General features: G+C 50.0%; 2 protein-coding genes across 8 annotated transcripts in view; one reads left to right on the forward strand and one right to left on the reverse strand.

Annotated features, from left to right (window-relative positions):
* The window catches only part of NRAP (nebulin related anchoring protein), a gene marked incomplete at its 3' end in the record, with an annotated part of 70,275 nt that extends 61,078 nt beyond the window's left edge, over nt 1-9,197 (forward strand). For 3 of the 7 annotated variants that reach the window (XM_080823101.1, XM_080823105.1, XM_080823104.1), the window contains 7 exons: nt 156-260; nt 1,032-1,130; nt 2,409-2,513; nt 5,772-5,879; nt 7,092-7,403; nt 8,141-8,272; nt 8,822-9,197. In XM_080823101.1, the coding sequence (XP_080679227.1) occupies nt 156-260; nt 1,032-1,130; nt 2,409-2,513; nt 5,772-5,879; nt 7,092-7,403; nt 8,141-8,272; nt 8,822-8,926 (966 nt within the window). Of the gene's footprint in view, nt 1-155; nt 261-1,031; nt 1,131-2,408; nt 2,514-5,771; nt 5,880-7,091; nt 7,404-8,140; nt 8,429-8,821 lie in introns of those variants that run through there. The other 4 variants (XM_080823102.1, XM_080823106.1, XM_080823100.1 and 1 more) reach the window with 2 other exon arrangements.
* HABP2 (hyaluronan binding protein 2) overlaps nt 7,540-20,275 on the reverse strand; it is a 33,157-nt gene continuing 20,421 nt past the window's right edge. Inside the window, exons 5-13 of the mRNA XM_080823108.1 lie at nt 19,630-19,746; nt 18,630-18,749; nt 17,962-18,133; nt 16,675-16,772; nt 15,545-15,800; nt 14,364-14,506; nt 13,473-13,607; nt 12,011-12,156; nt 7,540-9,686 (exon numbers count right to left, since the gene is read on the reverse strand). Of these exons, the coding sequence (XP_080679234.1) occupies nt 9,522-9,686; nt 12,011-12,156; nt 13,473-13,607; nt 14,364-14,506; nt 15,545-15,800; nt 16,675-16,772; nt 17,962-18,133; nt 18,630-18,749; nt 19,630-19,746 (1,352 nt within the window). The 3' untranslated portion in view covers nt 7,540-9,521. The remainder of the gene's footprint in view (nt 9,687-12,010; nt 12,157-13,472; nt 13,608-14,363; nt 14,507-15,544; nt 15,801-16,674; nt 16,773-17,961; nt 18,134-18,629; nt 18,750-19,629; nt 19,747-20,275) is intronic.

Here is a 20,275-nt window from a genome sequence, read left to right on the forward strand (position 1 = left end):
GTTTGACTTAATGATGTGCACAATGTACTCTGAATGAAGATGTTGACGTGTTACGATGAAGATGAATACAGATGCTATTACAAATCAAGCACCTTGAAATAACCTGATGGACTTTGGCCCTCTGTTGGTAAAAGCCAATGATCTTCTTCCCGCAGTTTCGCTACAAGTCAGACCTGATGGGCATGAAGGGAACAGGATGGCTGACACTGAGTTCCCCTCAGCTGGAGAGTGCAAAGAAGGCTGGAGAACTCATCAGCGAGGTACCACTCACCCAACTCTCTCATAAATGCAACATGGCATTTATTTCCTCCTGAAGAGGGAACTTGTTTATGGGGTGAAAACCCCAAGAGGACCCCATGGCCACTAGACCCCCAGTTTTTTCCTGGCCTTTTGCAACCAAATCACAAGACAGAACAAGATTTCCCTCCAAATGAGTTCACTTGCTGGGGAGTGAAAGTCATGTTCCCTACTGGGCAATGAGAGACAGATGACGCACTAGAAGATTCCCGGTAGGTACATCAGGCGGCTATGAGCTAAGCTGGCTCATTGTTTTCTTGGGGGCAGAATTTGCCATCCACCTACAGTTTACGCAAAGCGCGTAGTGTCTGTGGTTATCTGATTTCAGATAACATCACGCACTACAGAGGGATGGTTACCTTTACCAAACTCCCCACAATATTGCTGGCCTGCAGATTCAGGCCTGGGGATCCCCTCAAGGGTGGCGCTGCCTCCTTCCATCGCTTAGTAGCCAAACTTATTTGGACGGGCTCTGCATTGATACTGAGTCCTTCCCTCTTTTGAATTCCTTTCCTGTGATATGCCTTGGAATGGTGCAGGAGCGTAAATACTTGTAAAATGCTCCTTATCACAGAGACAGCTTGGAGACCCTGTGAGGTGCCCACCAAGAAGAGAGACTTGTTTTTCAGTAGTGTCATTGGCACATCTGGTACCCAGTGGGTGGAGTGAAGCCGCATTCAGAAAAATACATCGTATTCAACTGTTTCGTGGGAATCCGTGTCTTCCTCTTATAGACCAAATACCGTAAGAAACCAGATAGTATCAAGTTCACCACGGTGGTTGACTCCCCAGACCTGGTTCATGCCAAGAACAGCTACATGCATTGCAATGAGGTGGGTATGTTTTCATCATCAACCGTAGGTGCCCAGGAGTGGGTAGTGTTGCTCAGTACTCAGTGCTTAAGAGCACGGGCTTGGGAGAGATGGGAATGCAAACCTTCTGTCTACTACCTGGGTGATGTAGGGCCAGTTACTTGTTCTCTCCTAACCTCCATTCCCTTATTTGAAAGGAGGGCAATTAAGTGAATTAAATGAGAAATAAATAAATAAACATATGTGAACCTTTTAGCAAGTATGGGGAACGTAGTAGGTCCTCAATACAGGCCCCTTATTATGGTTTGGTTCATAATCATAACAATATTAATACTGTGTATTATTGATGATCTTTTACTAACACTAGATGAGATACATCTGAATTATTGATAGATGGTAATGGAATTAAAAGCTGGACATAACCCAGTTAGAAAAAAGAAAGAATAGCTATATTAAAGGCTTCTTTCTGCTTCCGTTCTCTCTGTATGATTTAGCCTCATTTCTTCTCTCCTATATTTATTTTGAAGTATAGGAACTTAAATATTTTTTCTCTGACCTCGTCGAGGGATTTGATTTTGCACACACAGTGACAAAGCTGACCCCCGGTCACACAGAGTCCAAATATACCGACAGGTTCACGTTCGCGAAGCCCAAACTGAATTTGGAAAAGGATCAGAATATTCAATACTATATTATCCTCTCTAAAAGGAGATGAGACTCTATCCCGTTCTAAAATTCTTTGTAGCTCTTAGATCACTGATCTAAAAATAGCAACTAAGAGAAAGCTTGAGTTTTAAACTTGTGTCTTCCTGGGACCCAGGTTGACTCGGAAAACTTTAATTTTCTCAAAACATATTAAGGCATTTTAGGATTAATGGTTGTGTCTTTTTATTATTACTGTTCATTTATTATTAAGCAATAAGGGCATTAAGACATCTTGATACTCATAGAAAACTTAACAATACTCAATTGCAAAGAGTCTCAAAAGAGCCCCACACCTTATAGTGTTTGTAAAACCACACAGGTGAGGCCAACCAGGATGTTGGTTTGGGGCCTATTTGGAGCAGATCTTGATAAATATTTAAATGGGGGGCTACTTACCGCCAGCCAACCCTCCCTGACTCTGGGCACGTGGGTGCGGTGGGTCGGATGGTGGGTTCTGGAGGGATGCTCTCCTGTGGGTAGGGCTGGGTTCTGCCCCCATGGCGGGCACCCGGTGGGGGAGGGGCAGCCTGCTTCTCACCCATAACCTCGGCCAGCTGCCCGTTCTGCATTGACCGCAGCCTGTCTCCCCCACAGCGCCTGTACAGGTTGGGGGATGCGGAATCCCTGCACAGGTACACCCCGATCCCCGACCACCCCGATTTCGCCCGAGCCCGCCTCAACGCACTGCATCTGAGTGACGTAAGTGGAGCCATGCTTCGCGTGGCGCGCCCCTCCTTCTGCAAACGTGTCTACACCTGCACTGGGTTGTATTTGTTGGGGGGAGAAAAGTCCCAGGAAGGGGAGGACTTGCGACAGGAAGAACCCAGAACCAAGAGGGAGACAGACAGCACGTGCGACTCTGAGCCACTTTCCTCTCCGGGCCCCAGTTTCCTCAACTGGAAAACGGGATGGAGCAGAGCCAGCTGGTGTCCGCGGCTCCTTCCGGCTTCAGAACTCTGGCTCCGGGCCCGACGGGCGAAGGCTGCCGTCCGGGACCCCTGGCCCTGGCAGGCGTAGACCCCTGCTCCGTTTCTTCCCCGGACACGTCTCCTCGGAGCGGGGTGACTCCGGAGGCCCGGCGGCCCTCTCTCGCCGCGCAATTGTCGTCCATCGGGCGCGAACACAAGTGGCCCCTTTGTGCAGGAGGCGGCGGCCTCCACGCTTCTGTTCCCCTCAGATGTCTGCCCTTTGCGTGCATAACCAAGATGCTGTTTCCTAAACCCGGGCGTGTTGTTAGCGGGGGTTGGAGGCCCCGGTTGCCACAGAATAGGCCGCCGAGCAGCCAGCGAAGCTGTGATCCGGGGATGACAGGTAGGCGGGCGGCAGAATCAAACGACGGCGTCAGATCAGAATCACACAGGCTGAGTGTGTCGGCCTGGGGCCGCGCGGGGCCTCCCAGAGTCCAGCCATTCTTCCCTCCCTGGCCTGGCCATTGTGTCCTGGGGCTGCGCGCGGATCAACAGCTGCTCCCGCGCCCCCCAGAGGTGGCTGCCTCGCGGGGGGCGGCGCCGGGCGCCTTCTAGTTAGCGTGTGTATTAGTTTGTGCGTTTGTAAAGCCCTGTGGGATCCCACGCGGTGAATGCGACGGTGCTTTGTAAATATGAGTTATTATGACCATTTGAGGCTTTTGAGGGATGTGTGAGTGATAATTTTAGAACAGCAGCTCTGGTGGGCTGACCTCCATCTGGGGGAAGCGGGACCTCCCCCTCGGCAGAGCTGGGACAAAACCTCCGCGGCGTTAGTGCTCCGAGGATGGGGGAAGGCCCCGGCCTCCGCCGGCCGCCGGGATTGGAAGCCCTGAGCCGGGAAAAGTGGGGTGAAACTGCTAGTCCCTTTGGGGTCCGGCGGAAGGAGGACGGCCACCCTGGGCTGGCAACAGAGCGCCTCTCGGCTCACGAGGGATGCCAGTCTGCAGAGTCCCGGAGCTGAAATGAGCCGCCGGGGCATGTGGGATGTGGGGAACTCATGAACCTCTTTTGAAAGAGCACTTCTTCGGGGGCGTGGAGAATGCACACAATTGGATCAAGTGCTCTGTGAGGAAGATGTGCGGGGAAAGTGACCTTCCTGGGCAAAGAAAGCCATTGAGATGTGTAAGGCAGCCGAAATAACTAAAAATCAAATGACTCTAATGTGTGAGGATGAGGACAAAACTGCGCCCACTGTGATAAAGAAGAGGACGCCCAGGGTTCCAAATCAAAGGGCCTACGGAATCTAAAGGCTCCCAGTGGCAAGGCAGAAACCTCAACAGAATAAAAAAAAACTCAGGCAGGAAGTGATCACCATCAAGCAAATAGTATACAGGGAGAAGGAGCAGGGGACAGGGAGGGGGCGCCTTGGGGAGAACCCCAATTTCGGCCCCTTGCACTAGGTGAGCCTCCGTTGTGGAGGTTGGAGAGCTGGGGTGCATCAGACGCCAGAGTGGGGTGACGTCGGAGCTTGGTGCTGAGGAAAGTTTGGCGTCCTTGCCTAGCCAAGATCCGGCGTTGGAGACCCTTTGTAGGAAGGCGCCAGCTATCCCCTTCCCAGGGAATGCTGAGGGCTTGGACTCTATTTGCTGTATATGCTACTGTTTGTGGGGCCACCATATCAGGGGGCGGAATGCTAAAGGTGATGCTTGCTCTGTCCTTATCTGAATGTTGCTCTCCATCTGCCTATCATTCCGTCCTGCCTGCTCCATCCATGGTGACCCAGTCAACTGAATCCTTGGGGCTATGTGTGACCCATCAATTAGGCAATTGGGCCCCTGAACACAGCAGGTATTTGGCTCGTGGTTGGTGGGTTTGGATGTTGGAGTTGGAGATGATGATGATGGTGAAGGTGATGGAGGGTGAGCTCCATAATAATGTGGCTCCTTCTCCATGGGCCCCTCCAGTTCCAGGCCCAGTTGTGCAGTGGTTCGAGGCCCTCTGCTTTTTATCTGCCATCCCTCCTTTGCTTAATCCCCTCAGTCCCCTGTAGAACATAGCCTCAGCCATGACCTCTATTTCCAAGTGACAAAAGTAAGGTTCTTCAGGGGCCTCCTGATCTGCTGTGGCTCTCGGAATGAGTGAGCCACTGACACGGTCTGGGGCTGTCACTTTGTCGTCTGCTGCTGATGTATCTCACCTGCTGTCCCCCTTCTCTGTGGCCGAATAAAGGACAGCCCTCCGCTGGGATCTCCAGATGGTTCCTTTCATGGAGCCATTCCCTTATCTTAAAAAAAAAAAAAAAAATAGTAGCTACATGAAGGCATGGGAGATTTTGATGCTCTCTCCGGTATGTGGGTCTACCTGAGGACCAAGAGGATGTGATTACAGACTCCCGGAGGGTGTGTGAGAACAACTTCAAAAGGGAAAAAATGAAAGAGGAAGATGTGAAATACACGGGTCAGGAGCTCGGTCAGGTTCTTGGCGATCAATTTAATTCAGGTGAAGGCTCTTCCTTCCAAGCAGGCACCAGGAGGCTACCTGTGGGAGGCATCATGCCTCATTGTAATGGTGGGACTCGGCTTCAGAAGTAGCCGAGGGGGCCCCCAGGAAGTCATTGGAGCTATGGGTGCCTGGACCCAAGGAATGGAGAGCTTTTAGCATGAGGGAAGAAGCAGAGTTCTCAAACTTTGAGTTCTGGCATCCAGAAGCTGCAGACCGGAGGCTCTGAAAGTGAATGCAAAGACAGGAAAGAGTAGGGCAGGACCTCTGGTACCACCAGGATGTAGCAAATGAGCCAGACTCACAGACCCCAGGCCCCCCAGAGCAGGGCCTGATGCTCAAGCCAGGAACTTAGAGCTGAGCCCCTTGTGGCCAGCCCCACCAGTCCCAAGAGCTTGGGGAGCTCCTTGGGATGGATGTGAGGCCATGGCTCTGTCCTTGGACACCTGCAGGGTGGAGGGTATGCATTCATTCCTGCTCAGAGCTAACAACATGCCAGGTATGGAGTTCTTACTCCCTGCTCACTCAGTTCTCTGTTTTCCCCATCTAGAAAGCCTACAGAAGCTCTTGGGAACAGACCCGGGCTGGCGGCTACGACTTCAGGCTGGACGCCATTCCATTCCAGACTGCCCGGGCGTCCAGGGAGATCGCCAGTGACGTAAGACCTTGGGCTCTCTGTCCCTCTGTCACTAATAGGTCTGACTGCTTTCCCCAGTTCTGTTGAAAAGCAAACCACCAGGCACCCAAACCTGACAAGTATTTCAAATGAAATTAAAAATAGGCCCTTAGTTTCTAGAACCTTAGCCAGAAATTTCAGGTTGGGGAGGACACTCTTAAAAGTTGACGTATGGGTCCCTAGAAGTGAACTAACATGTGACGGATGTGTTAATCCACAATAAAGGGACTTCTAGCTGAAGTGCAGTGTGACAGGGTAGAAAGAGATTGAGCTTTCCCCTAGATTGATTTTGAGTTCAAATCTTGGCTCAGTCACTTGGGACTTGGCCGTGTAGTGTGGGGAAAGTTGTTTACATTCTTCGAAAGCCCATGTCTACATCTATGAAATGGGGATACAATTTTTATCTCCTAGGATCGATGTAGGACTGAAAACAACATGGTTTCCAGTGCCATGCAAGTAACAGGTGTTCAAAACATGGCAGCCATTTTTATGGAAAAGGAAGGTAGATCACAGATCACTCATGAATAGCTCACATCTGCCCACAGTCGGTCCAGAAATCAAGGACAAGCATTCAGAAACGTTTTTGGCAACGTTTTAGTCGTTGTGACAACCAAGCCTGTGCCCAGGGGACTCGTCTGTAGCAGGGTAGAGGCTGGCTTGGGTGTTACCACGACATACGAATGAGATGCTGTAGAGCCACCTTTGGGTCTTTGATGGATTGGAAATTCCAAAACCAAAACAAAATGAATCTGATCCTTCCCTATAGATAGTTTGAGGAACCCTGGATAGGGTCCCTGGAGGCTGGGAAGAATCAAAGGAAGAGTGGCCGCTGAGAGAGTGGCCTCGCTCCTCTTGCTGTTGAGTTCATTACAGCAGCCTTAGTACCCCCAGCTGTCGCTCGCTGGGCACGAACCTGAAGCTCAGCCCCCCGCTCACTGACTCCTCTCCGTGTCCCGTGGGGTGGAGGCTCGTTCTCCCATTTTATCGGGTGAGGAAACGGAGGCTCAGAGAGACTTAGTAACTGGCCCCAGGCCACACAGCTAGAAGGTAGCAGAGGGGGCTCTAGATTCCTGGTCTGCCTGAGTCCAAAGCTGTCCTCTTACCCTGTGGTGCACTTCCTGCTGAGAATCCCGTGGGCTGGCCCGGGAGGGCAGGGAGGCCCCCAGAACCCATCTCTGCTTCTCTGACCTGCAGTTCCGGTATAAAGAGGCCTTCCTACGGGACCGGGGCCTGCAGATTGGTTACCGCAGCGTCAACGACGACCCAAGGATGAGGCATTTCCTCAGCGTCGGCAAACTCCAGAGTGACAATGAGTACAAGAAGGACTTTGCCAAGAGTCGGTCCCGGTTCCACAGCCGCCTGGACCAGCCCGGCTTCATCCAGGCCAGGAGGAGCCAGCAGCTGGCCAGCGACGCAGGCTACAGGCAGCCCCTGCCCCAGCCCACCTGCGACCCGGAGCAGCTAGGCCTGAAGCACGCGCAGAAGGCCCACCAACTGCAGAGCGATGTGAGCTGTCCCCCGTGCCCCCCACTCCCGCCCAGCCAGGCCCCTCCTCCCCTGCTTCGGCCACCATGCAGCCTCCCCCATGACCTTCAGGGGGGAGCTGGGCCGAGATAGAATCCGGGAGACCTAACACTGTAGAGCCAGAAGGACTAATAATTCTAATTTGTGGAGTCTCTACCGTGGACCAGGCTCGCTGCCAAATGCTTTTTCAAGCACAGTGTCCTGGAGCTCCCGCAGCAACCCGTCCCTGCCCCATTTTCCAGATGAGAAACCGCAGGTCTGGAAGGGTTAGGAAACCGACTCAAGATCACCCAGCAAAACGGAGCAGGCCTGGGATACGAACCCCATTTGGTTTGATATGAGAGCTCAAGCTCTCAACGGTTCTGCCACAGTGTTTCTAAGAGGTCTTAGCCGGTCCCAACTCTGTCCTTGCACTTTCCCTGGGAGGCAGCTGAAGCCCAGAGAAAGGAAATGGCTTTCCTGAGGCCACAGGGCGAGTTGAGGTGGGAGCTCAGACTCGAACCGGTCCTCCCCACCCTCGGCCCCCAGTGTCGCTCCTGTTGCTTGAGTCAAAAGATGCAAAGCCCAGGGACATGCCGGGCCGGCTCACAGCACATCGGGCCCTCGGTGCAGCAGCTCTAGGAGGAATTTGCTCCCCTTGTCCGTTACTGACAACGGCATATGTTCCAGCATCCCAGACTGTGCTGACCTATTTGTCTTGCTTCCCTCCGTCCCCTAAGGTCAAGTACAAATCTGACTTGAATCTGACCAGAGGTATTGGCTGGACACCTCCCGGCTCCTACAAAGTGGAAATGGCTCGGCGGGCGGCGGAACTGGCCAAGGCGAGGGGCCTGGGTCTCCGGGGGGCTTCTGTGAGTAGCCAGCTGCCAACCCACCCCAGCCGGCAGAGCCGTGGGGAAAGGCGGACTCATTGTTTCTTTTCAAACTTTATTTTTGGCCAAAGGTCAGCCGGCTCTGAAGAAGTGAGAAATGCAGCTGGGGCAAGGCGCCTAATTTCATGGGTCTGAGATGGCCGGGCGGATGACACCCGGGTTAAACTTCCTGCACTGTTTTCTCTGAAGTCACAGCCATTAGTTGTGCGGAGACAAACCTACCGGGGCTCCTTCAATCGCGGGCCATGGCAGCCCAGGCTGCGCTCACTGCTGGCTTGTTACATGCGTAGAAAGGGTCAGGGACTCGCTGGCTGCAGCAGTCTGGGTTTTGAACCCTACTTTGTTCTGAAGAAAGACACCACGTCTAAATGAGAGATTGGCTTTGCTTCTTTCTCCTTCTTGCCTCGAGGATCCTTTCTCTTGGGGAGGGGGGAGGAGGGGCTGGGCGGGGTGGGGGAGCATCTCTCAACCTGTGGGAGCCGGGCGGAAGCTTCACTCTGACTCAGGGGGTGTGTTTGATTTCCGCAGGGGGGGCCAGAGGCTGTGGGGCCCACGGATAATCAGAGGGGGGACGTGAACCCAGACGCCATGGAGATTCTACATGTCAACAGGAGGAAGGTTCTGCCATTGTGAGTGAGCTGCGTCCGCCCAGGATTCTTGGGAAAGAGGCTCAGGAGGAAAGGTGCTCACCAGAGACGTGCTTCTGTCCAAGAGAGTTGAAAAAACCGTGCGCCAGCCTTTCCCTGAGCCCCCTTTACTAAAACAATGACTCTCAGAAAGCCACAGAGAATCTTGTATTTTTGGTCTCCCGTCTAATCCTGGAAGTGGGTGGCCCGTTCTGTGGCGTACCTTGGGTGTCTGGGATGGGGAATAAAGATGTCAAGGTGACTCCTGCTGGCTCCGGTCATTCTGAGATCCCACGTTTGCAAATATCTGAGGTGAAGGCGGTCTGTGATTTTCTAGAAGGTGTCCATGTTTGAAGGGAAGCCAACAAAGTATCTATTGGGTGGGTTCTGGCATTTCTTGGGTTACCCACGAGGCAGCCTAATAAAGCAGTGGACGTGCTGGTTCCGGGGCGGTCCCTGGCTGGGCAGCCTCTGTCTTTGCTTAGAGCATGGCCACTCGGCTGTATGGCCTCCTGGGGGATCCCGGGGCATCCAGTGCGGCCCATGAGGCCTGGCCTTGTCTAGGTGCTCAGGACAAAGGGCTCTCAGGTTCAGAAGACACCTTAGAAGCTACCCTCCTTCTGGATGGTGGCTCTGATCCAATTCAGGAATTTGGTAACTTGGGTGTAGACTCCTGGCTTCTTCCCACATTCCAGGCCCCAGCTCACTATCCCATAGACGTAGTAGGTGCCATTCTTCTCACAGGTCAGAGGGCCTCCAGAGTCACCCTAAGGGAAAGAAGACACCTGAGTTCAGCTTTATGAATCAGAATACATTCAGAGACACCCTCCGCCTTCCATGAGGAGTTGCCGGGGGCAATGGGGGAAATCGCCCCAGTGGGTTTCTCTGGAAAGTGGTGGCAGGGCTCTTCCAATGCCTCCTAAGACACAAAGCTCTGAGGGGAGAGAAGCGAGTACCACCACAGGCCCCTGAGTCCACGAGGGGTTGGCAGAGAAGCCACAGGGCTGCACCACAGTTGTCACGCCCCTGCTTCCACACACTTAGTCATGACTCGTAGTCACAGCGAGTTCTCAGGAGCCCCCAACTTCTCACCCCTGCAAGATCTGGTGGGGGGGGTGGTACCCTGTTTGGACAGAGCCCTCCCAGGCCCCACAGGGCACACACCAGTGTGGGGAGGACGGGACTCAGAGACAACACAGTCTACATTGTCAACAGGGTCTATGGGATTAGATCTTCTTAGTTCCAAACCAGGCCCGCTGAAGTGGGCCTCAGTTTCTCACATGGTGGGTTGTGGAGAGCAACAGACCTCCCCCCCACCCTGCCCCTGCTCCTGTGCAGGTTAATGTCTGTCAAGTACATAGAACAGTGCCCAGTTCTGGTTGAGCCCAGCTAACATGGCAGGAGGAGGCTGGTGAGAAGGGACGGCTCTCACCGTGCACCATGGCTTACACTAGCCAGTGAGAGGATTTTTAGTGAATCATCTCTTTGAATCTTAGCCACACCTTAGGATTTTATGCATACGTTATTTCCATATTGTAGATTAGGCACCCGAGATTGGAGAATTATTTTAATATAATGAACTGAAATGTGTTCCTCCCCCAAATCCCGATGTTGAAGCCTAACTCCCCAATGTGATGCTATCGGTGGGTGGGGCATTTGGGAGGAGATGAGGCGAAGTCATCGAGCATGGGATTAGTTCCCTGGGGAAAGGGACCCCACAGGGGTAGCCCCCTGTTTCCTCCGTGTGAGGTCACAAGGAGTTGGCTGTCTGTAACCCGGGAGAGGGCGCCCCCTGGAGCCTGACCACGCTGACACCCTGATCAGGACCGCCAGCCTCCAGAACTGGGAGAAATACACTCATGCTGTTTAAGCCGATCTATGGGGATTTACTAGAGCAGCCCAAGCTGACAAAGCAATTCAGTGATGGACAAAAGTCAAAAGTGAAAGAGCCAGGATTCAAACCCATGACTGTTTCCAAAGCCTGCGAGCAAAGCCCTCGAAATACCTAGAGAACAGAAAGATCTGTCTCCTTACTCACCTTCCAGGGGGTTCAGACAAATCACACCCATCAGCCCACGACCCTCCTTTGAGTAGGTGGATATCTGCAGCCCCTTGGGAAGGGACAAACCTGAGAGAGAGTGATGGTGACTTCCCATCCCAGCTCGAGGCCGGCAGATCATCGTTGGGCCCCTTTGTAAGGGGGGAGCTGAGGTTTGAGTGTGTCCACACTGGGGTTTCCAGGACAGCTGGGGGACTTTTGAGGATGACAGACAGAAAATTCTAAGCTTCGGTGTTCCCGGGAGTCTAGGAAGGATGTCTCTGATGAGATGTGACCTCTACAGAGAGAGACACCATGGAGCCTGGTCTCCGACTTGAGAGAAAGGCTTGAGAACACCTTGGCAGCAGTCAACAGAACCTCCACCCTCTCCCTGTCCTGCAACCTCTGAGTCACCATAGGCCTCCATGGCTTGAGGTCCCCAAAAGTCCTAGACTGGAGGGAAGGCCAGCAGGCTAAGGAGCCACTCAACCACTTAGTTTGCTACGGCTGAATCCCCACCCCCGTCTTGGTCTTGCTCTCACATACACGCACACATACATATGCAAATCTCAATGCTTAGTTAATATTATTACAAATTCTCGGGGCCTGTCATCTTTCTTCTAGACACTGGTCTTTTGCCTGGGTCCTCGTTGGGATTTTCAGCCCCGTTGCCCAGGGCCGAGAGGCACCATCTTCCCATTTAAACACCAGGGAAGCAAATTCTCGCTCTGCCACTCACCACCCAGGTACTCTAGGCCAAGATCATTTCTTGAAATGCCTGTGATCTGGTGATGATGATATCCCCTTCACCAGGGTCATGAGAATTAAATTAGACAAGGCAGGCCAAGTGGCCGCTATAGTCACCGTGCTGGATCCTCCTGGATGGATATGGGTACCAACTTGCCAGAGGACAGGTGTACCTGCCTGAGGCTCAGCTTTATGGCAGGTGGGCCTCTGAACCGGCCTCCCAGCCCTGGGCTGTCAGTCTGGCCTCTGCCCAGCGCAAGCTCCCACCCACGTCTCCTTCTCCAAGTGCCATTTGGAACCTCTAACCTGGCAGGAATCTTTCCCAGGCTTCTGCAGGTTTCCTGCACAAATCATGCTGTCGTCGATCATGTGGTCATAGAGTCGGTGGGAGTTGCACAAGGTGTTGGCAATCAGCTTGACCTTGGCATCCAGGAGATGGCGGGAGCCTTCCCCTATGGGGTAGAGGAAAGAAGTCATCACTGTGGGGACCTGGGTAACACCTGCCCCACCAGAAGCTAGCATGGATAAGAAGATGGCCCCAGGTCTAAGCAGGGCTTAGGAGTCTCCTCTTTCAAGGACAGGAGCTCTTGGCCTCCTGGTTTCACCATGGTTTTTTAGATCTTCCACGCTGTACTTATATCAGTGGAACAGAGACCTTTCTTCCCTCTTCTGTCTTCCCAACTAGACCATCAGGTTAGAAGGGCAGGGATAATGTCTTAAACCACCTTTCAAATTTCCTAGCAGAGGGCTGGCACACAGTAGATTCCTAATGACAGGTGCAGTGTCCTGGTTGCTCCGTTAGATGACCCACTTCCTAGAGCAGATCCTCTGGTCTGTTCAGTGTGCTCTGGTCAGCACAGTGATATTGAAAGGTTTAGGTGCACAACAGTGATGAGCCCCATGAAGACTAGTCTCCCGTTAACCCTAGATCTAATTAACCCGAAATCTTCTTTCCCAAAAGCCTTCTGGCAAATTTGTATATTACATTTCATTTTCTTCACAAATACAGGTCTATTTAAAGTGTTTCTTGCTTTCTATTATTAAGGACAAGATTTTTGGGGGGGTGGAAATCTATTTTGAGTCTTTGAGAAAGACTTGAAACACGTTTCTGAAGTTTATATGTTAGAGAATATAATCTTGTCAGCACACGAGGAAATTAATCCTGTGGTTACCTTTTTAGATAAGACCCCATCCTAGAGACAAATCAATAGCTTGGTTTAAGAAAATTTATAGAATGCCTACAATATGGAGACCCCTGAGCAAAGCACTCCAGGGCAGACAGGTGAATAAGCACGGACCCCGCCCTCCAGGGGCTGACTTAGTGAATATCTCCGTAGAACTCTATCAGCTCCTTTTATCATGATTCTAAACCTAGGAGGTAAGTGAGGTTGTGGAGGAACTAAAACTCAGGTGTCCAAGTGACAAAGCCAACAATCTAACCCAGGTCTGTCTGACGTCAAACCCATCTTGTTTATAATCTATCCTTTTTTCAATCTACCTAGGGAAGGAGAGAGATCTCCGTGGATACAGGATCAATACTTGATGGAGGTCAAGGTGGGGGATGGGGACAGAGAAAAAGATCAAAGAAGGCTCCTTGGAAATAATGAGATTTAACTAGAGCTTTAGCCATGAGGTAATCTCTTCTTTTGGTAATACATCTTCAACAGAACACTGATTTCAAGTTCAGAAGGGATGTTAAGTTTGACCCCTTTCTTCTCTGATTAACGCAACCCACCTTCGTCTCAGGAGGGTGCACGGCCAGACTCACCTGTTTCTGTCACACCCCAGCCAGAGATGTGACACTCAGTCCCAGAGGGGAAAGTGTTATCCGGCAAACATACAGTCTTCACGTATTTGGATTCCAAAGCACAGTGACCATCCACTGGCTTTAGCTTGAGCAAAGCTAGTAGGGAGGGAGAGAAAGAGGAAATGAACAATGATATCTTTTCTGTCATTAGCTTCATCTTGATCGGGTAGACATAGCAAAGCCCCACTCCCAGTGCCTAACAAACAAATGCCTCGCTCCTTGGCCACTGCATTCTTTTAACTTCTCTTGGGGGAGGAGTCACTCTTCAGGCTGAGCATAATATAAAAAAAAAAATAATAGAGGAATTTGAAATAATTTCTAATCCATTTTTTAAAGAACAAGCTTCAAGAGGGAAAAATAAGATATTGAGGAAAGAGAGAGAGTGACAGGTCCCAGGAAAGGAGAATTGGGGTACACGCCGAGCAGCCAGCAGCTTAACATCATTGTCTTTACATCCGAGCACCTACCAGATGCCAGATGTACATGGGGACATATGCACGTCATGTCACTGAACACACAGGAGGCTGACTGTTGTACACCAATGTATTCATTTTATAGAAGAGGAGCTGAGGCTTGGAGGAGTGAAGCCAGCTGGAAAGGGAGGGAGCTGGGATTCAAGGCTGAGTTCTTTGCACAATATAGCCTTGCTAGCACTTCTTCCCCTCATTTATCCATAACATCAACACAGACCCTTAAAACTAAAAGGCTCTGGAATAAATTCTCCACCTTATAGAGTCTGTGAGGGACCAAAAAGATAAAAGCACCTTCCAGGACCAAACCTCAACTTTCCATCAGTCATGAAATCTACCCAGGAACAAGACCCATAGGAGATCTGCCATCAAGGAGACTTGCCAATGTCATTGTGCGGAATCTCTTCTCTTTCATTATAGTGGGTGTACTTGAAGATCTTCTCCACCCCAAATCTCTGCTCATGGAATTCTGTCTTCTTCAGGTCCTGGTCCCCTAACACCACTTTCAGATGTTTGGTCTTTATGCTGCAAGGGAAGGTAAGATGGTCTGGTATTTGAGAGACTGAAGCTAAGCACTGGCTCTGCTCCCAGGTTGCTGGCTGACCTTGGATGAATGACCCAACCTTCTGCAGTCTTGGTATCCTCATCTATAACTGTTGTCTTGCTCACAGAACCTTGCTGTGTGGTCCAAATAAGAAAATGTGAGGAAACATGGTCTCCAAACGCAAGCTGTGACATGTATCCTACATTTCCTGAGAGACCTCCCATTCCCCCTGGGATTTGCTAAAGAGCAGTCAATTAACTTCTTGAACAACTATTCTCTATGGAGGTTAATGTTTGCGTGTTTGAGGCATGCCAGAAGAATTTGCTTAATGACCCTGGATAGGAAGACTTTCAAGGCTGCCGCAAAAACCTGGTCTACATGGGACCAGCCCCGACCATGAACTTGGGGAACTCAGGGGAAGTAGTGCTGGCTTCTTTAGGCCAAACAGGAGTCATGGCTGAAGACACACAAAACCAGGAGGTTCATGGTAATGGCATCCAATAGGAGCATGCCATTGTCTCTGTTCAGGGCAAGACTGGAGAGGTTAAGGAAACAGGTCAGTCTGGGTTCATATCCCATTTACCTACTCACTTTACACATGACTTTACACAAGGTCCTAAACCTTCCCAAGACCCTGGGTCCTTGTTTACGAAATGAGAATAACAATATATTTTTTCACTGCACAAATATTTTCTAAGGACGGGCACTGTATGAAGACCTGCACTAGGCATTGGATATATTACAATAAATAAAAGTAAAAATCCCTGTCCTTTCTCAGCTTGTCTTCCAGCAGATTGTGTTCAGGATTAACTGTCAGAATGCATGTAATGTCCATGGTAAGCATTCTCGACATGGTAGCTCTTTTCCATCTGGTTTTAAGGAGCCCCACTCTTTTGCTCTTAGGGTAGATCAGCCCCTCTGGTCCTGCCAGAGTCACCAAAATGCTGATCTGATGGGAAGGGGAGAACACCCCCCAGAGACTTGAGTCTCTCTAGCCTCTGCTTTCAGTAGGCACCTACTCGGCACAGTGGGCAGCAGTAAGCACCCAGCAGGGGTGGATCAGCGCTCCCCCACAGAAGTGGCCTTGGGGCATGGAGGTGGCCAGTGGCAATGAGGTCTGCAGGGATGCCTGCCACGGGTGCTTGCCCGCCGTGCTCTTAAAGCCTCCATAGATCCTCTTGATCTTCTTCTCCGTCATCCCAGTCCTCCCGCATGAGTCAAACCCTGGAAGATTGGTCAGAGGCTCTGTGAGGCTTCCCTCTGGGTCAGCAATGTCTGTGGGACACAAGAAAGACAAATCACACCACTCACTTTCCTTCCAGGGCCTCAGAAGGAGGCTGTCAGAGGTATGATTCTGAGTCCAGCAGCTTAGCAAGCTTCAGAGTTAAGAGACTGCACTGACATATACCAGGCAGGCAGGTAGTAGGTGCCCAGTTAATATGTTAATACCTGGATTCCTATGAAGCAAGTCTATAGAATTAATGATAAAGGTGTTGCTTTTTACTTCTTATTCTGACATGTATACAAAACTTGTGTGTAAATATGTAAATCCATCACTGGGGAAAGGGTTACTTGAGTTGATTTTTAAAGAATAGTTGGAGATGGACAAAATCAGACATATGTCAGTATTGTAGACAGAGCTGACCATGAAAGCAAAGGCACAGAATTGAAACTATCCAGGGAGGTAATCCCATCAACCAAGGTGTGAGGGTGCTACGTTCCCGACGTGGTTAGAGAGGTGGGCCAGAGGGGATTGCCAGGAAGATCGTGAGGCTGGAATTCTGTCCGTGTCGCATCCTGAGAGGCTATGGAGTCTCAGCCAATATTTGGTCACCACTGTATACTGAAGACCTGGGATAGTACTGGGCATATATCAAGAAATCCGCCAGTATTTGCTGAGTACACTGACTGGGAGTCAGGAAACATGAGTTTATAATTGGATCACTGGCCTCAGTTTACAAAGGTATCCAGGCATGCTAGGCATCCTGAAAGGGGAGCAGAGGATTGGGCATTTGGGTTTCCACTGGGATGGCAATTGGTAAAACAGGTATGGTGGGTGGACAGTGTAGAAGAGATGGGGTGCAGGAACATCTATCTATTGACATGCAACCTCAACCTTACTGGGACTTTGGGACAAACATGGTCTTACCTAGGGCTGAGCAAGCTGAGATATCACAGTACTCCCATTTCACCTTTGCACTGTTGGCTTTAATGAAACACCAGGGCTTTTTATCTCCATCTGGGTTTCTAAAATGAAAACACAAAATAATCCAAGGTTAAGGCTTGGTGAAGCCACTGAACTTCATCAAAGGACCTTTGGATAAGAGAGTAACAAGTTCCTATGCTCTCCCAGGGGCCACTTTCCATTCCATTCTTCCAAAAGCTTAACAAACCCTGGCACATAGTGTTTTTGGCAAAACTTAACTTGCAGAGAAGAATCCCAATGATCAGAAAATAGTCAACAAGCCTTCTGCCAGATCCATGGGACATATCAAATTGTTTGTAGGTAAAGCAATGAGATCCCTGTTGAAGATTCTCCTTGGTCAGAAAAGTGAAATAGCCACAGACACATGGTAAAAGAAGAGCTCCTCTGCCCAGACTTCTAAATCCTGTGCGTGAGAATTCTCTGAGGAAGCCCTACCATGGGCATCACTCTGAAGACCCTTCCAGGAAGGAAACAGCTCAAAGTGAGTGAAAGTGGGAGATAACTTGTATTTCATGCAAGGGAAATCCTCTGGCTTAATGGAACCAGTTTAAAGCCATACAAAAGCATTCCTGTCCCTTGTAAGCAGATGATATGCATCCTTGGCCTTGGTTAGAGCAGTAGAGGAAGCCATCAGAGGTGTCTGGAGACAGCAGAAGGGGAAGAAGGTTAACTAGGCATCACCATGAATAGAAATGGGGTTATCCTGATGTGGGAAAACCTGAGCATCCTTGTGGCAGAGATTGTAATGCTGACTAGACATTCCATTTTACCTTTTACATTTCTCCCTTGAAGTCAGGCAGGATAAAGCATGACTATTTTGGTCCAATAAAATATATGTGCAGAGATGATGTGTTCATTCTAGATTCAGGCAGTAAAAAAAACCTCATGCTCTGTTTTTGAATCTCTCCTTGCCTTTCCTGGGTATTTGAGTAACTGTGTGGAGCTAAGATTCTCCCTCACTCCTCATTCCCCAGCCCACATGCAGCCACAGTGAAAATTAAACCCTGAGATATTCAAGCCACTAGGATTTGGGAGCTGTTCGTTACAGCAGCAAAACCTAACCTATCCTGTATAGGAAAACCTTCCCAGAAAGAAAGCTGATGAGTTTCAGTGTTCCACTCCCCAATTTTTAAGCTGGCCGAGGAACACTAGGAGCAGGGGAAAGGGACAGAGAAACCCTTACACTGACAAGTGCCCAAGACTGCTCATGGAGAAGAATGTTAGTTTTACCTGCAGAAGTTGTGCTCCCCAATCCCATGGGTCTCAGCATCTTCCATAAACATGTTGTAATTCTCCTGTAAGAGGAGGTGGGAGTTCCAGTGAAGGCATGAGTGTTGGTTGACTGTCTTACTCACTTTCCCTCGGTAGGAGTAGCCATCACCAACGTAGCAGTCATCAGGACCTTGGAAAGAGTAGGCAGGGACATGGGAACTGAGAGGGACTGGCATGTTGCTCCTGAAGAGGACCTGGCAGGAGCATCAAGTAGGGAGAGGATCGGGCCTGAATATTGATCACCCTGAGATTCCATCATGAATTCTAGAAAGAGAGTGGCTTGTATATCCCATGTTCAACTCAGCTTAAAAACATGAAACACAGTGGTTGTGGGTAGCTGGAACTTAATTCTTTAATTTTGGCTCACACAAGGGCTGGTGGCCTGTGGGTTGAGGCCTAGGGAGACCCAGGTGTGCTTGATTGTCCTACACTACATCCCAGTTTGTGACTTTATTTACACGGAGCCAGGCGCACCCTATGCCTTTTGGTTGGAAGGCCAAGGCAATAGTAGAGTTTGGGAATCTTGATGTGAACTCCATTCTGGGAACAAAACCCAAACATAAAAGGATCCCAAAGGCCTCCCTGTGGTCCAGAGTTTCTGTTGAAGAGGTGGTAGAGACCCATACCTATTTCACAGAATCTCCCCTTGAACTGGTCATGGCAGGTACAGGTGAACTTGGTTCTCCGCCTATGCCGGGAGCAGGTGCCACCATTTTGGCAGGGGTTTGGCCTGCACGCAGGAGCCGCTGTGAACACAGGAAGTGGGGCCAGGAAGTCTCTTCAGAAGGAGTTGTAGCTACATCAGAGATGATGAGGAGATACTGGTGGCACTTTTCTGGTGCCCATCTTTTCATAAAAGTTGGGTTACCACAGGGGAAAGACAGACCCATTGACTCTCCAGTTAATGAACACACGAACCTTAACAACATAAGCAAATGTGATTGAGTCAATATGCTGGAGGCCATGCAAAGAAGAACACCTAAGTAGATGGGTCACCCAGTAAGGAACAAGGGGTATAGACTGAGCAGGCCAGTCTGGGCTAGGTTGAAACCTGGCTCTGCCCTTCGATGGCTGTGTGACTGTAAGCAAGTTACTTAACTTCTCTGAACTTCAATTCCTTCATCTGTAAAGCTCTTCCTTGTGGCATTTTTGGAAGAATGTAAGAAAAAACTTAAATCCCTTGGGACAATGCCTGACTCATAGCAGTGACTAAGTACAGATTTAATCCCCTACACGGCCCATTCCAGAAATAGACCAGGCTTACTTCCTGGAGGAAATGAGTTTCACGATTATTCTTTTTGGTTGGGAAGGAACACAGGTTAGTCAATTCCCCCTAGAATCTCTAGGGGTGATGCATTTTATTTTTTCGAGATTTTATTTTTAGGCAATCTCTACGCCCAACATGGGGCTCGAACTCAGAGCCCCAAAATGAAGAGTTGCGTGCTCTACTGACTGAGCCAACCAGGCGCCCTGGGATGATGCATTTTTAAAAAGTCCTAGTTAAAAGGGCCATCTCGGATGCCACTAAAGCATCAGAGGTCTCTGGACTTCCACACCATAGTTTGCAGACATCCGAGGCACAAGCCAGAGAGAAAACCTAGCAGAGAAGGGGTCTTCAGCACTCACCTGTGGAGCAGTCGGGTCCGCTGTAAGGGTGTTTACAGGCGCAGCGGTAATAGGGAGGACTCTGGGTAATGAGACATTCACCGCGGTCACATGGGTTGTTCTTGCACTTGTTTTGCACTATGGGAGATCCATAGAGAAGTGAGTGACATGATTGGGGATACATTTTACCTACCGGGGTACCTGCACAATGTGATGTTGGGGGGTGGGTAGTGAGAGGCGACTGACAGAACGCGTGCCCTTGTCTGTGGTCTGGAAACACCACGCTACTCCTGGACAATTTAAAAAAAAAAAAACAAATCCTTGGGTCATGAATGATTGTATCCCAGTTCCTTCCAGGGCTCATATTCTTCTTTTACTCTATCTTGATTAAAAAACAACAACAACAACTTAATTTTTACACCTTCCACAAACAAATAGAACTGCAATTTCAGTTTCTCTACTTTGTAGTTGATTTCATATTCTATTTACAATTTTGTCCTTCTTTGGGGAAGTTGAGGGATGAACCCAGATATTATGTTAATGCCTGATACCCCAAACCATCCTGATACATTTATTGAAGGACTTACAGGATTGCAAATGGAAGGAAGGGGCAGAGAGGGCACAGAGAAAACAAGGCAATCATAAAGCCCTATTTAAAGGTCCTCAC

The sequence above is a fragment of the Martes martes genome (assembly GCF_963455335.1).
Source record: "Martes martes genome assembly, chromosome: 14".
Lineage (NCBI taxonomy): Eukaryota > Metazoa > Chordata > Mammalia > Carnivora > Mustelidae > Martes > Martes martes.